At 34.0% G+C, this 14,798-nt stretch overlaps 1 protein-coding gene across 1 annotated transcript in view; it reads left to right on the top strand.

The window, feature by feature from the left end:
* ARSB (arylsulfatase B) overlaps positions 1–14,798 on the top strand; it is a 232,662-nt gene that overhangs the window by 90,294 nt on the left and 127,570 nt on the right. The window contains exon 5 of the mRNA XM_074282345.1: positions 13,915–14,158. Coding sequence (XP_074138446.1) covers positions 13,915–14,158 — 244 coding nt within the window. The remainder of the gene's footprint in view (positions 1–13,914; positions 14,159–14,798) is intronic.

Genomic DNA, 14,798 nt, shown 5'->3' with positions numbered 1-14,798 from the left:
GCCACATTGGAGGAGATTGGGGTCCCAATTAAAAGTTCTTCCCTTGCCTTGGGTAGTACAAAGTAGCTCCTAAACAGCAAATCAGAATATATACTGACACTATTACCCTATTTCCACTTCACTTACACCTGAGCATGTGCTGGATCTAGCTTCAATTGATGGATAAATTGATTGTTAAATTTTTCATGTGAAGTTTTGCAATCTGGAAATCAGTAAATAATATAAACTGGGGCTTGATTTATTATTTTGTTGACTGTTTAGGTTTAAGAAGATTATGGAGAAAAATGTTAATAATTAAGATTAAACTTAAAAGCATGTCATGTGTATATTGTCATTTAATTCAGTAATTTACCAGCATACCTCCTGTTTATACCTCACATTTAATTTACCAAGACTTCATGTTCACACACACACACACACACACACACACACACACACACACACACACACCATTCACAAAGGATGCTCTTGATTGTATCAGACTTGAATGGCTACAACCAATCTATAATCATGAGTTTGGGAATTTAAAAAGATGTAGCTGTTCTCAGTTTGATGAAGAAAGGAAGGGGAAAAAAGAACTCTTTATGTCCTACTGGCTCTTGGGCAATTGTAATCTGAATTAAACTGGACTAAACATTTCTCTTAAACCATTTGAAAGGATTCATTCAATATTTGGAATAAGCGATTATTTCTTTTAACAGACAACATGATATTTGGATAAAAAAACAAGTTGTTTAATTATTAGAGTTACTGCCATTAGCTATTTGTGTTTTCTACTGTTCTTCAAAGAGACTTATGCCAATAAAAATTTGTGACTTTTGTATGTTTGTCCCACCATTAAACATAGTCACTGCCCTGGTGAGAACATTCAGCATCTGGCAAAGCTTCAGAGAACTCTGAAGAAACTGAACTGCCTGTCCAGTTTTGTTTATTGATTTCTTTGTGTAGCCCTATAAAATCTCCCTGTCTACTTCCCAAGCAAAGATTTAGTAAAATATTTCTAATACAGGGCTAAAAGCAAAAAACATGTGTTTTAACATGTATTATGGATGAATGAAAATAGCATTTATCAAGAACAAATTGTTGTGTACCAAGAATTATATTAAGTACTGGAATAAAAATAGAAAAAGAAAACAGTTCCTGCTTTCAAGAAGCTTTTGCTCTAAATAGGAGAAACAACATATATAGGAAGGGTCAGCTGTAGGATGGATAGAAAGTCGAGAAGGTCCTAAGAATACCACAGTAGAGCAGATGGCAAGTTCTAAGATTCGGTACATCAGAGAGTCTGCCAGACAGGGATCCTGGAGAAGACCAATCTACCATCATTGAGAAGCACTTAGCATAGCTCTTAATAAATGTTGATTGATTGATTGATTGATTGAAAAGGAGGGAATCATTGGGCCTAAGGTATAGGGAATAAGGATTCTGGATTTCCTCTGGCAGGAATGAGGATGGGTGTTCACAATCTAGGCAAGAAGTGAAAAGAGAAAGGAAAAAATTGACAGGAAGATTAGGAGGATGGGGAGGGTTTTACACTTCATGCCAGCTGTGGTTCTGGTTCACCGAACACCTTTGTAGTGGGTGAAAAATGAAATGACTGAAAGATTAGAACAGAAAATGGTTAATTTTAGGAATTGTCTCTTATCTTGTGAATCAGTTCTGGAGCTAGTTCAGTCCCCTTTCTCTTCAGTTATGAATCTAGTCCAACTTCTGTCTTATGAGGAAAAATTACTCATTGTGAGAACTGAGAGAAAACTTTGTGAAGCTAGGAAGTGGGATCACTCCTACCTGACTGCTTAGGGACCCTTAATTAAGGACTTAGATTTTGATGATCAGAAATCTGGTCAGATCCTAAGACTGACTCAGGGTGTTTTCTCAAGCAATCCATAGGTCTAATCTGAAAACTGGCCCCATTCATACTAATCAATCAATTATTGTTTCAATGTTCCTGTAATTATTTTACAGACCTTTGAGGGAAGTAGGAAGCCTCTTTTCCTGATTTCAGGGAATTGTACCTGTTCATGCCTTCTCTCACAATTTTTCAAATCCCTAATCTTTTCTCCAATTAGAAAACAGATTTTATAATGTTGTTTTATAGAACAGCTAGGTGGCACAGTGGAAAGATCATTGGGCTTAAAATCAAGAAGACTCATCTTCCTGTGTTCAAATTAGCCCCAAGCATTTACTAGCTGTGTGATCCTGAGCAAATCACTTTACCATGTTTGTCTTACTTTCCTATCTGTAAAATGGGTTGGAGAAGGAAATGATGAGCCAACCCAGTATTTTTGCTAAGAAAACCCCAAATGGAGTCAAACATAACTGAACTCAACAACAACAATATTATTCCTTTTAATTAATTGGTTTTATTTGGTTAATGTTTTTAATGTATAAAAGTGTCTTCCCTTGTATTTAAGGTTCAAGCCTAAACTGAAAAGGCCTGGGCCCAGTTTATTGGACAATTGCCATGCAATGGTTAATAAATTGATACACTTGGAGATTAAATCTTTGATCATTTTTAATCCCTTCCTCCATAAACTCTATTTGGGATGTAGTAATTATTTAGGATATCTTGCTTCAATAGGAAATGTGACTTCCTTTAAAGTGATTCATATTTCAAAATGGTACACCAATTCTTATCTTGGATTCTATGTAACATTTTTCTTCTCCATTTTCCTCAATACTTTTAACATATAAGTGTTACTTTGGAACAATATTCCCACTCTTCTGCTAGTGTTATTTCCAACTGCATTTTGATCTTCTTTATCTTGTCAGTCTTTCCATTTGTCTCGAGGATAGAGCACAGGGTTCGAGTCAAGAAGAACTGAGTCGAAATTTTGCCCCAGATTATTAGCTGTTTGATCTCAAGTCATGTAACTTGCCTTCTATAAAAGAGGGATAACAATAACATTGAATTATAGGGTTGATTCAAGGATCCAAAAAGATAGCGTGCATAAAGCACATGGATTGGCAGTGTTGAAGAGTAGACACATCTGATAAAATAAAAAAGCTTTCTGGGTTTCTGAGGGAATTTCAGTTGGAAAGAAAGGAAAATCTTGGGTAGACAAATGGAAAGACTTTCTTCTAGTGGAAAGTATTTGTAGTTTGTTATAAAAGCAGCTTCATCAGCAAAAACACCAAACTCTCTTCTTCAGCCAAATTTCAAAGGACAGATTTTGCTGAAGAATATGGGTGAAACAAAAACTGGCTACTTGTGACTGCTGAGTCTTTAAGTAGCTTATGGGGAACCTGAATAATAGTCAGAGGCTTGTTAATGAAAGCAGCTTCCAGCCAATCAATCAGCATTTAGTAAGTGCCTACTGGATGCAAAACTCTATGATAAACATGAAAAAAATAAAGGCAAAAATATAACAGTCCCCACTTCTTCATATTTTTGTCACAACTGCCATCTAAGCTTCTAAGAATCCCATCCTCTTTATTTAGCCTGAACCTTTTTACACACATGCAAACACTGTGACATGCTGCATGTTAACTTTGTGAGACCAAATGTTTTCAATCTGTCAAGGAAAATGTTCTTTCAAGCCATTTTCATCCCTAATAAATATTTAAGTAGATATGAAGTGAATCCCATTGGCATCTGACCATTATAAGCAGTAAAGTTGACCTTATTAAAGTTGGGGAACCTTTTGCTGTAATTATTTACAATCCTTTCTTATCTTCTTGTTGTCTTGGTTTTGTTCTTTCCCCTGCATCCATCTTCTTTTATCTTGGATTTTTCTAGTGGCAACATAAGTTACTTGGAACTGGCTGCCAGTTTCATTACATCAGCTCTCCCGCTTCCCCTGTCTCAGCAGGAACTCTCTCCTTGCTGCCGTCTTCAATCAGTTTATGAAGTTAGATTAGTGTCCCACTGTGGACCGGAGGGTCAAAGCATTGATCTGACCTGCTTGTTATGACTCATTCTGGCATGGCCAGGCAGGAATTTCCTTGCTGGGGAAATAGAGGGCTGTAGAAATGCCTTCCTAGATCATCCTTGAATAAATATTCTTTTTTATGATGTTTAACTTGGATCAGAGGTCAAGGCTCTTGCACCTCTTCCATTGAAAACTGATATACTTAAATTCATGGAAATTTAGTAAAACCATTTATAATAATAAATAATAATAATGAGAGAAACACAATTATTTGTGTATTTATGGTTATAAAGCATACATCAATTACCTGTCTAGGAGGAGGAGATTCTTATTATTAGGATTCCTTTTTTAACTAAGGCAAACAACTTTTTAAAAAAATTATGGAATAAAACAAGAATTTCCATAACATAGTATAATAAAAAAGATGATTGCATGTGAAACTGTAAATCTGTTGTGCACAACTTGCTATTTCTTTCAAAAATATAGAAAAATTGTCATGTAAATTTCTTTCTTTTACTTTTTCTTTCCCTTTCCTTATACCAAGCAGCTCTGCTAGACTGTGTTCACACTAGTTAATCTAATTTCAAGTTTCTTGAATAACTGGGATAGAGAATTTCTGCTTTGCATTTGCATTCCATTTTTGGGTCTGCAAACTCTGGTTCTGTTTTATGTCAAATGGTCCTTTGGGGTCAATAGAATATAACTGAGTGTTCTGAGAATAGTCCCTTCCACACTGGGACCAAATTCTGTCCTTAGATGTTCTCAGGCAGTTCTCTTTTACAGCACAAGGATTTCCGTGGAAGCTACAGTTTTGATGCTTATGACTTTGGCTTGGTTTATTCCTTTTTAGGGTCCCAGGGGCCATCCCCAAATTATCCCATAGACCATATGGCATTTAAAGACAGGATATACTCTTAAAAGGCAAGGCTAATGAACATCATTGACAGAATCAGGTATTAATATGAAGCAAGAGGAATCTGTTTCTAATACATCTTTTTTCTTTTTTCATCCATCCATTTATCCAATCAAGCTATCAGTGAATAAGCATTCTAGGCATGTGATAGGTACTGAGAATATTAAGAATTAAATAATTCATTCAAGGAGCTTATATTCTAATGGAGGAGTATAATAAGCATATGCATGAATATAGATGAATAAATACAAATAAATGCCAAGTCAATAAATACAGGGTAGTTTGGAAAGGAATTAGTATTTGAAGGAAAGGATTAAGGAAGGCTTCAAAAGACATACTTCTTTTGTTATAAAAAAATTAATCTATCTTTCCCACTCCACTTCCCCACTAACCTATTCAATATATTTAACAATTATGAAAAACAAATATTTTAACTTAGTCTCCAGAGTCCAGCAAAAAAAAAAACCCATATTAGCTACATCTGAAAATGTATGTCTTTTGTGCATTTAAAATTCATTACATTTCTCTCAGCAGGTAGGGGACACATTTCATATTTATTCTTTTGTACTCAAGTCTTATCACTATTAATCATACTCCTAAAATCTTTCAAATTGTTTTTCTCTATAATGCTGTCATCATTGTATAAATTGTTCTAGTTCTCACTTTGTTTATATCAGTTCATATATGCCCAGTTTCCTCTAAAATTGTCTATTTTATCATTTCTTTTGGCACAATAATATTTTTAAATATGTAAACACACATATTCACATGTTGCAATTTGCTTAGTCATTCCCTAATAGTTCCCTAACATTTTTAGTTTTTTGGGCTACCATGAAAGTAGTTACTAAAAATATTTTTTGTGTAAACATATGAGTCCTTTTCCTCTTTCTTTGACGCCTTTGGGGTATAAACCTAGTAATAGTAGGACAGGGCCATAATTGTCCATCTCCAAAAACTGTACTATCATCCCACACTCTTAGCCAGTCAACTTTCCATCAGGATTTCAGTAGCATAATTTGCATCAGCTCTCTAAAATCATGGTTAAGAGTTGTGTAAATCAGAGTACTTCTATCTTGAAAAGTTGTTTGTCTCCTCAGTGTTATTGTTATTGTAGGAACAACTACCACAGTAGTTGGAAAAGTTAATTTAGAATCCTTGTGTTTAATGCCTTGATACCACATGCCAGTAGGAAGATTCTCTGCATGAGTCTTAGGTGGAGGAAATATGCATGACAGGTTTGATCTGAAGACTCAGAATATTTTCACATCCCAGCTAGGTTCCTTTGTATTTGAACCCAGTAGTCATGGTTTTTACTAGTTGGGAACAAGAACAGTAATCACTGAGGTGCTTTTTAAACCTAATAAGATCATTGATTAATTGTGTTTGGTACATGGAATTTCAAAGAAGAAATTTTGATTAATAATAAATAATAAGCTCTTTTCAAATGTTTTTCTGATGTTTTCCTCTAGCAGAGAAGTGACCTGTGTCCTTTTTTTCTCCTTTAAAAAGATAATTTGTTTTCACATCACTTTCATCTCCTTTTATTTGTTTGTTAATAAGACTTTATTTGCTCTCCTTACCTTCTTATTCTTCACTAGAAAAGTCTAAAAAAAACCCTTGTACAAATATGCTTAATCTAGCAAAACAAATTTTCACACTGGTCATGTCCAAAACTATAGATCTCATTCCAAATTATCTTCAACTAATAAAAGTCAAAAGGCCAAGAAACAATGTAGGTCTCATTCTGCACCCGGATTCCATCATCCCTCTGCCAGGAGGTAGATAGCATGCTTCATTAAGGCCCTCTGGAATTGTATTCACATTGGTAAGATGTTTGTTGTTATATGTTTTTACCATTTTAACATATATTGCATACTTGCTATCTAGGGGAGGGAGTGTAGGGGAAGAGGATGAAAAATTGGAACACAAAGTTTTGCAATGGTTCATGTTGAAAAATTATCCACACATATCTTTTGAAAATTAAAAAGCTCTAATAAAAACTTTTAAAAAACACGTTTGCTCTTTATCTTATTAACGTTTTTATTTTTTATTAAATTGTTCTCGTGGTTTTGCTCACTTTACACCATTTCATACAAGTTTTCTCAGGTTTCTCTGGTACTATCCCTTTCATTATATCTTACAATAAAATAATATCCAACTGCATTCATATACCACAATTTGTTTCACTATCCCTCAATTGATGTATACCAGCAGTTCTTTGTTGTCACTTTCATATATAAGTATTTTCTTTCATGCTCTTCCAAACTCTTTAACAAGTGACCTTGGGCTCTGAAAGGCAATACCATCAGATGACAGCTCTCACAGATAGAGGTTATTGTTGTTGTTGTTGTGGGAAGCCTTTATGTGTTATGTCTGTGATCTAAGACTTTTAAGTTCAGAGTATTGGCCACTAGAGAATTAGTCATTGATTGATGAATTCTTTTGGCTGAAACTACTCATTAATCTAGATACTAAGGAGGACATTGGTAGAAGGATCACTTAAATGAAATCATGGATCCTTGAAGTATTGATGTAACGAATAATGAGTCAATTATGCACATTTTGTATTATCTAAACTTTCCTTTGTTTTGACATAACATATAGAGATGCCAACGTTTTTATAACTAGGTTTTTCTTTAGTCAAAACATTGTTAAAAGAATCTATGCTCTGAGTTTTCTTTGCCATGAAAGTCATGTTATTTATTTCTGCTTTTCTTTTCTTTTTGAAATGATATTTTATTTTTTGTAATTACACATAAAGATAATTTTCAACATTAATTTTTGTAAGATTTTTAGTTCCAAACTTTTTCTCCTGTCCTTCCTTTCTACCTCCCCTCCCAAAATGAGAAGCAATCTGATGTGCAATCATGTAAACAGATTTACACATTAGTCATGTTGTGACAGAAGAAACAGAATAAAAGGAAAAAGCCAAAAAAAAAAATGAAAATGATGTGTTTTGAATTGCATTCAGACGCCATAGTTCTTTAGATTAGATGTGGATAGCATTTTACATCATGTGTCTTTTGGAACTGCTTTAAATCATTATACTGCTGAGAAGATCGAAGTCAATCATAGCTGATCATCACGTAATGTTGCTGTTATTTTATACAATGTGTTGCTTCTCTTCACTTCACTCGGCATCAGTTCATCTAAGTCGTTCTAAGTTCTTCTCAAATCTGCTTACACATCATTTCTTACAACACAATAATATTCCATTATATTCATATACTTGTTCAGCCATTCCTCAATTGATGGAGATCCCCTCAATTTCCAATTCTTTGGAAAGACTTGCAGCTTTTCCTTAACTATTTCATTAGGAAATGAAACAAAGAAGAAACCATTTATAAATCAAATTTTGAGGATTGCACATGTTTAGTCTATATAAAATTGCTTGCTTTCTTGGGAAGGGGGAACATAAGAGAGGAATGGAGAAAAAATTTGGAATACAAAGTCTTACAAAAATGAATGTTGAAAATTATCTTTACATGGATTTAGAAAAATAAAATATTACTGAGAAAAAAATTTAAAGAATGAAACTTTGACCATCATAGCAAAAATAACTTCTATCAAGAAGGAACTTAGAAAAAGGGAAAAGGGAGAGAGAAAGGATTGTTTGAAATGGGATTCATTTTCTTTATCAGTGTAACCAAATTTTGGGTTGATTTGGAGTAAATATGGTCCTTGGGATCATAAGATCATAGATTTAGAGTTGAAAAGGACTCTAAAGATCACATTCATCTTTTAAATGAGTAAACTAAAGTTCAAGGGAAGTGAGTAACTAACTTCACAGGATCCTAAGATCATAAAATTATAAGAGATCTCAGAAGCCACTTGGTCCAACTCATTATTGTTTTAGAGATGAGGATAAATTGATAAATGGTCAAAGGATATGAAAAGACAATTTTCAAACAAAGAAATTTTACCATTTTGGTCATATGAAAAAATGCTCTAAATCATTATTATCGGAGAAATGCTAATTAAGACAATTCTGAGGTACTACTATATACCTCTCAGAATGGCTGGTGAGAAAAAAAAAGATAATGATAAATGTTGGAGAGGATGTGGGAAAACTGGGACACTAATACATTGTTGGTGGAGTTGTGAACTGATCCAACCATTCTGGAGAGCAATTTGAAATTATTCCCAAAGAGCATTCAAACTGTACATACCCTTTGGTCCAGTGGTGTTTCTATTGGATCTGTATCCCAAAAAGATCATAAAAAAGGGAAAAGGGCCCACATGTGTAAAAATTCTTTGTAACAACCATTTTGTAGTGGCAAAGAATTGGAAACTGAGTAGATGCCTATTATTTAGGGAATGGCTGAATAAGTTATAGTATATGAATGTTATGGAATATTAATTGCTAAAGTTAAATTGTAAATGTTAAGTGATCAGAAAGATGATTTCAGAAAAGCCTGGAGATAGTTATGTGAACTGATGTTAAGAGAAGTGAGTAGAACCAAAAGAACACTGTTTACAACAACAAGAACATTATGTGATGATTAATTGTGATGGAATGTGACGCTTTTTCAGAAATGACCTGATTCAGGCCAATTCCAATAGACTTGTTATGGAGAAAGCTTTGAGCATACAGAAAGAGGACTATGGGGACTGACTGTGAATCACAAAGTAGTATTTTCACTTTGTTGTTGTGATTTTCTTTCTTTTTCCCCTTTTGATCTGATTTTTCTTGTGCAACATGATAAATTTAGAAATATGTATAGAAGAATCGCACATGTTTAACATATATTTGATTACTTGCCTTCTAGGGGATGGAGTAGGGGGAAGAGAAGGAGAAATATTTGAAACACAGGATTTTGCAGGGTTGAATGCTGGAAATTACCTTTACATATATTTTGAAAATAAATAAAGCAAAAAAAGACATAAGAATAACTGAGCCCCTCCCCCAAAATTGAGTGGCTTGGCCAAATTCCACAAGTACTAAGTTAAAAATTGGGATTCAAGCCCAAATCAAGTCTTCTGACTCCTTCTCTTATACCACACTATTCTGACATCTTAGTGAATGCCCTAATAGAAGCAACTGGTTGGCAAGTGTTTCCTCTGTATTCTGCTACTCTGAATAATGATTCTATATTATTTTCATTGTTGTTAGAGGGAAGATAATTAAACTGACTTGTAGGAGAACTGTTTGATCTCTTCTCTTTCAATCAATCAAAAAGCATTTGTTGAACAGGAACTATGCAAAAGTGACAAAAGTGAGATTGTCCCTGCCTTCAAGAAACTTACGTTCTACTAGGAAGATGCAATATTCACATAATGTATTATGTGAAAAATATACACAAGCCAAATACAAAGTTATTGTGGGGGACACAAAAATTGGGGAAATAAGAAAAAACCTTCTGAAAGACGTCACACTTGAACTGAACCTTGACGGAACCTAAGTATTCTAGAAGTAGAAGAGAGGAGAAAGAGCATTCTAACTATGGGGGACAATCTGTTGAAAAGTATGACAGATGAAAGATAATAACAGAGGGAACAACAAATATACAACTTTGACTGGAGCATAGAATGCATGATGAGAAATAATGTAAAATTGAACTGGAGCCACATTGTGATGAAATTTTAAATTCCAGAGCAGTTTGTAATTTATCCAAGAATCAGCAGGGAACTTCTTGGGAATGAGAGTGATGTGAGAAGTGTTGTATTTTAAAAGTATCAATTTGGTAGGTGTGGAGAAGATGCTAATAAGCACTAATCAGAAAATTAATTAATTGGCTATTTAAGTTGTCCAGGTAAGACTTTATGAATGGTGGCTTTGTGAGGAGAGAAAAGGAGATGGATACAAGAGATGTCAAGAAGGTAGAACTGACTGGTATTGGCAGTTAATGAGTTTCAGTGATCTTCAACAGATCTTTGTACTGCAAAAAATCCAACCAATTAAACCAAATGCATCAAAACTTCTAAACTCTCTGCCAAAGAAAACAAGATTCAGGGATTGAGAGAAGGAAAGGAAATAGGATGATATGTGCCTGACACCTCTTTTCTTTCTCCTCTGAATTAAAAGCATTTTTGCTTGCCAATTCCCCGTTACTAATAAGCTAAATATTAATTATCTTTCATCTCTAGTAATTTAGCCTTGACATGTGCTTTCTAGCAATGTATTCAATTTACCTAATTTTCTTTATTACAAAACATTCTGGAACTCCCAGTGGAGTTCATTTTGTGAGGAAATTTCACTTATGTTTTGTACTCTCTCTCTCTCTCTCTCTCTCTCTCTCTCTCTCTCTCTCTCTCTCTCTCTCTCTATATATATATATATATATATATATATATATATATATATATATATATATCCAAAGTTAATTGTATTTATTTACATATTTTTGTTATTTCTATATGTTCATATTATTGTTGTCTTCTCTAAATTATAAATTCAAATAAGGGTAGGAAATTGTGTTTTTTATTCTATTTCATCCAGCAAATTGGTTTGTCCTTTATGCTCCAAAGATTACTTATTTTCAGAACTGTTTTTTAGATAAAAAAAATTTTCTCTGAGAATCTGGGACTTTTTTTAAAATTTCCTTAGGAAAGTGGAGGCACATAACCTAAAACTTGTTCCATGTCTATAGGGCTTACTTGGACCATCTTATGGATTCTTCCATCTGTACAAGTGAGGTATATTTAATTAATCAATGAATTACCCAGTCCCATTTAAAAGTGTGAATTAGGAATGATCAAGGCCAATCAGTCATCAAAAAGGCATTAGATTAGGTTTGAGAAGCCCTTAAAAGTTATTAGATGAAATGGAATGATGCTCCAAAAGGGGTTGTTGTTATTGGCTAATAAGACCTTTTCTTGGCTTGTAGGTCTTCTATAAAATATACCAATTTTGAACCCTAAAAGTTCCAAGGACAAATGAGGAGAGAATTATTCTAGCTAAGCCCTTGAGAGCTCTCACTTGGGGGGATAGAGAAGGGTGAGCAGAGGCTTATATCATACCTTTCCTTTTTTACTACTTTGTGAATTTTGGAGAGTCTAAGCATTTGGACTTCCCCTTGATATCCTAGCAATGAACCTAGAATGGCAATGACTGGTGGTACTATTTACAGTGGGAGCTGAAAACAAACTGGACATACTAAAGAAAGGCAGATTCAACATTTTATACAAAGCTTCTTAACTTGGAGTTCATGGTCTATCTGTCTATCTATATATCTTTCTCTCCCCCTACACACATATAGTCCCACATGTGTCTGTATATTTATGTTTATATATAGACACATGTGCCTGTGTATTTATGTATATATGTGTGCATATATGTATGCATAAACTTTTCAATTAATTGGTTTTCTTTGTAAAGTTTGGGTTCATTTTTCTCCTACAGTTGTATGTACTGGTGAGAGAGTATGTCATAGACTTTTTGTATTGCAGCTTTTTATTGACAAAACATATGCATGAGTAATTTTTAAACAATGACCCTTACAAAATCTTCTGTTCCAACTTTTCCCCTCCTTTCCTACACCCCCTCTCCTAGATGGCAGGTAGTCCCATTCATGTTAAATATGTTACAGTATATGTTAAATACAATATATGTATACATATTTATATGGTTATCTTACTGCAAAAGAAAAATTGGATTTAGAAAGAAGGTAAAAATAAACTAAGAAGAAAAACAAAAATGCAAGCGAACAATAACAAAGGGAGTGGAAATGCTATGTTGTGGTCCATACTCATTTCCTAGTGTCCTTTTGCTGGGTGTAGCTGGTTCTATTCATAACTGATCAATAGGAAGTGATTTGGATTCTTTCATTGTTGAAGAAAGCCACTTCTATCAGAATTGATCCTCATATCCTATTGTTATTGAAGTGTACAATGATCTCCTTGTTCTGCTTATTTCATTTAGCATCAGTTCATGTAAGTCTCTCCAAGCCTCTCTGTATTTATCCTGCTGGTCATTTTGCCTTGTAGATCTTCTATAAAATACACCAATTTTGAACCCCAAAAGTTCTAGGGACAAATGAGGAGAGAGTTATTCTAGCTAAGCCCCAAGAGCTCTTACTTGGGGGGATAGAGAAGTGTGGGTCAATGCCTAGTTTCTGCCATACTAATTTCCAGTTTTCCTGAAGTTTTTGTCAAATAGTGAATTCTTATCCTAAAAGTTGGGGTCTTCGCGTTTGTCAAACACTAGATTTCTATAGTTATTGCATGTAATAGATTTTTGAGGGGAATATCTTGTACCAATTGTACTTACTATACTCCCTGAGTAAAAAACCCTTTATAAAAGTGAATTAAATCTGATTGATCAATTGAGTTAACTGATAATAAGAGGCAGCCCACCAATGGAGCCTGTGAATTTATATAGTGTTGGGGGGAGCCCAATACCTTCAACCCCTTAAAGCTACCTTTAAAACCCACAAGGGAAATATAGTTGCTTCTTTCTTGGGATCCAACCAGGGTGAATGGGAATTAGGTACAGTGGATTTAATCATTTAATCTAATCAATATAAAGTCTGTAGTTCTTCAAGAGTTTGAATTTCTATATTTGGATATTTTATTTTACTGTATTAAATTCTAAAGGACACTTAGTTGTCATGCTGCTTCTTTAGATAATGGTGATGACAATTATATCTACTTGGTTATTGAACTCTAAGGAAATACTTCTCTATACTTACCTTCTTCATTCCCTGGGCCATTTATTTATTTTCATCTTTTGGTTGTTGCTGCTGTTTATTTGCTTATTTTTTTTCTTATTTTTTTTCTTTTTGATCTGATTTTTCTATGCAGAATGATAAATAGGGAAATATATTTAGGAGAATTGCACATATTTAATCTGTATAGAATTATTTACTGTCTAGGGAAGGGGGAAGAGGGATAGGGAGGGAAAAAAATTTGGAACACAGGATTTTTCAAAGGTGAATGTTTAGAAGTATCTGTGTATATTTTGAAAATAAAAAGCTATTATGAAATTTTTGTCACAAAATCCACTTTTTTGGGGATATAAATCCATCTTGAAAATGAAGGATTTAGTAGAGGATTTAATGTGGGATTTAATACTTGATGATTTCGTATTACTGGATTTTTTTCTCACCTCAAACCATTGGAGAACTAAAAATCTCATTGCTTCTGAATATACTAATATGGTTTTTATATAAATATCTAACTTTGTTCCAGACAATGGTGGACAGACTTTGGCAGGGGGCAACAACTGGCCACTCAGAGGAAGAAAATGGTCACTGTGGGAAGGTGGAATTCGAGGCGTGGGCTTTGTAGCCAGCCCCTTACTGAAACAGAAAGGAGTGCAAAGCTGGGAACTCATCCACATTTCTGACTGGCTGCCTACTCTAGTCAACCTTGCTGGCGGACGTACAAATAGCACAAAGCCACTTGATGGCTTTGATGTGTGGAAGACTATCAGGTAACATTAAATTACACAATTATTCTCCATGTAATAGTTGGTTCTCTAAGAAAATTTGGTTCAAGTAAGATGAGACTTACATACATGAATATAGTAGATGACATTTTATATAGCACTTTAGATTTACAGTGTAGGACATGCATGATCTCATACTTACCTTCTTTCCTGTCCTGACAGAGTTACTGTATTGATAATCAGGGAATTTCTATAGAGATGGCCTACTGCACTTCAGAGTGTCATTTGAATCAGATAAACTGTAATAGTAAAATATTTAACAAGATAAATAAAAATGCAATAAAACTTAGTTAATATCACATTTTAAAACTAAGTTAATATTGCCATCTCTAGGATGGGATGGGGGAAGAGAAAGAAGAAAAAAAAAAACCTACCCAATAACTTTGTTGTATATTTGCAGAGAATAGCAGATTGTTCCCAGTCAATTTGTATGTTCCTATGCAGTGATCTTTTTATTGTTTTATGTTATAGAAATGCTTCTTTTGTTCCACGATTTAAAAACAAAATAATTTTTAATTTAAAAATAAAAGAGTTTCCATTACAAAAAATAAGTGTGCTCCACAGGGATCTTTACTTATGGATGAATGATCCCTATTTCTACTTGAATTTGACTTTTCTGCTCTAG

The sequence above is a fragment of the Sminthopsis crassicaudata genome, chromosome 1, assembly GCF_048593235.1.
Source record: "Sminthopsis crassicaudata isolate SCR6 chromosome 1, ASM4859323v1, whole genome shotgun sequence".
Taxonomy (NCBI): Eukaryota; Metazoa; Chordata; class Mammalia; order Dasyuromorphia; family Dasyuridae; genus Sminthopsis; species Sminthopsis crassicaudata.
The sequence above is the reverse complement of the archived record's forward strand: the minus strand, read 5'-3'. Positions and strand labels throughout refer to the sequence as shown.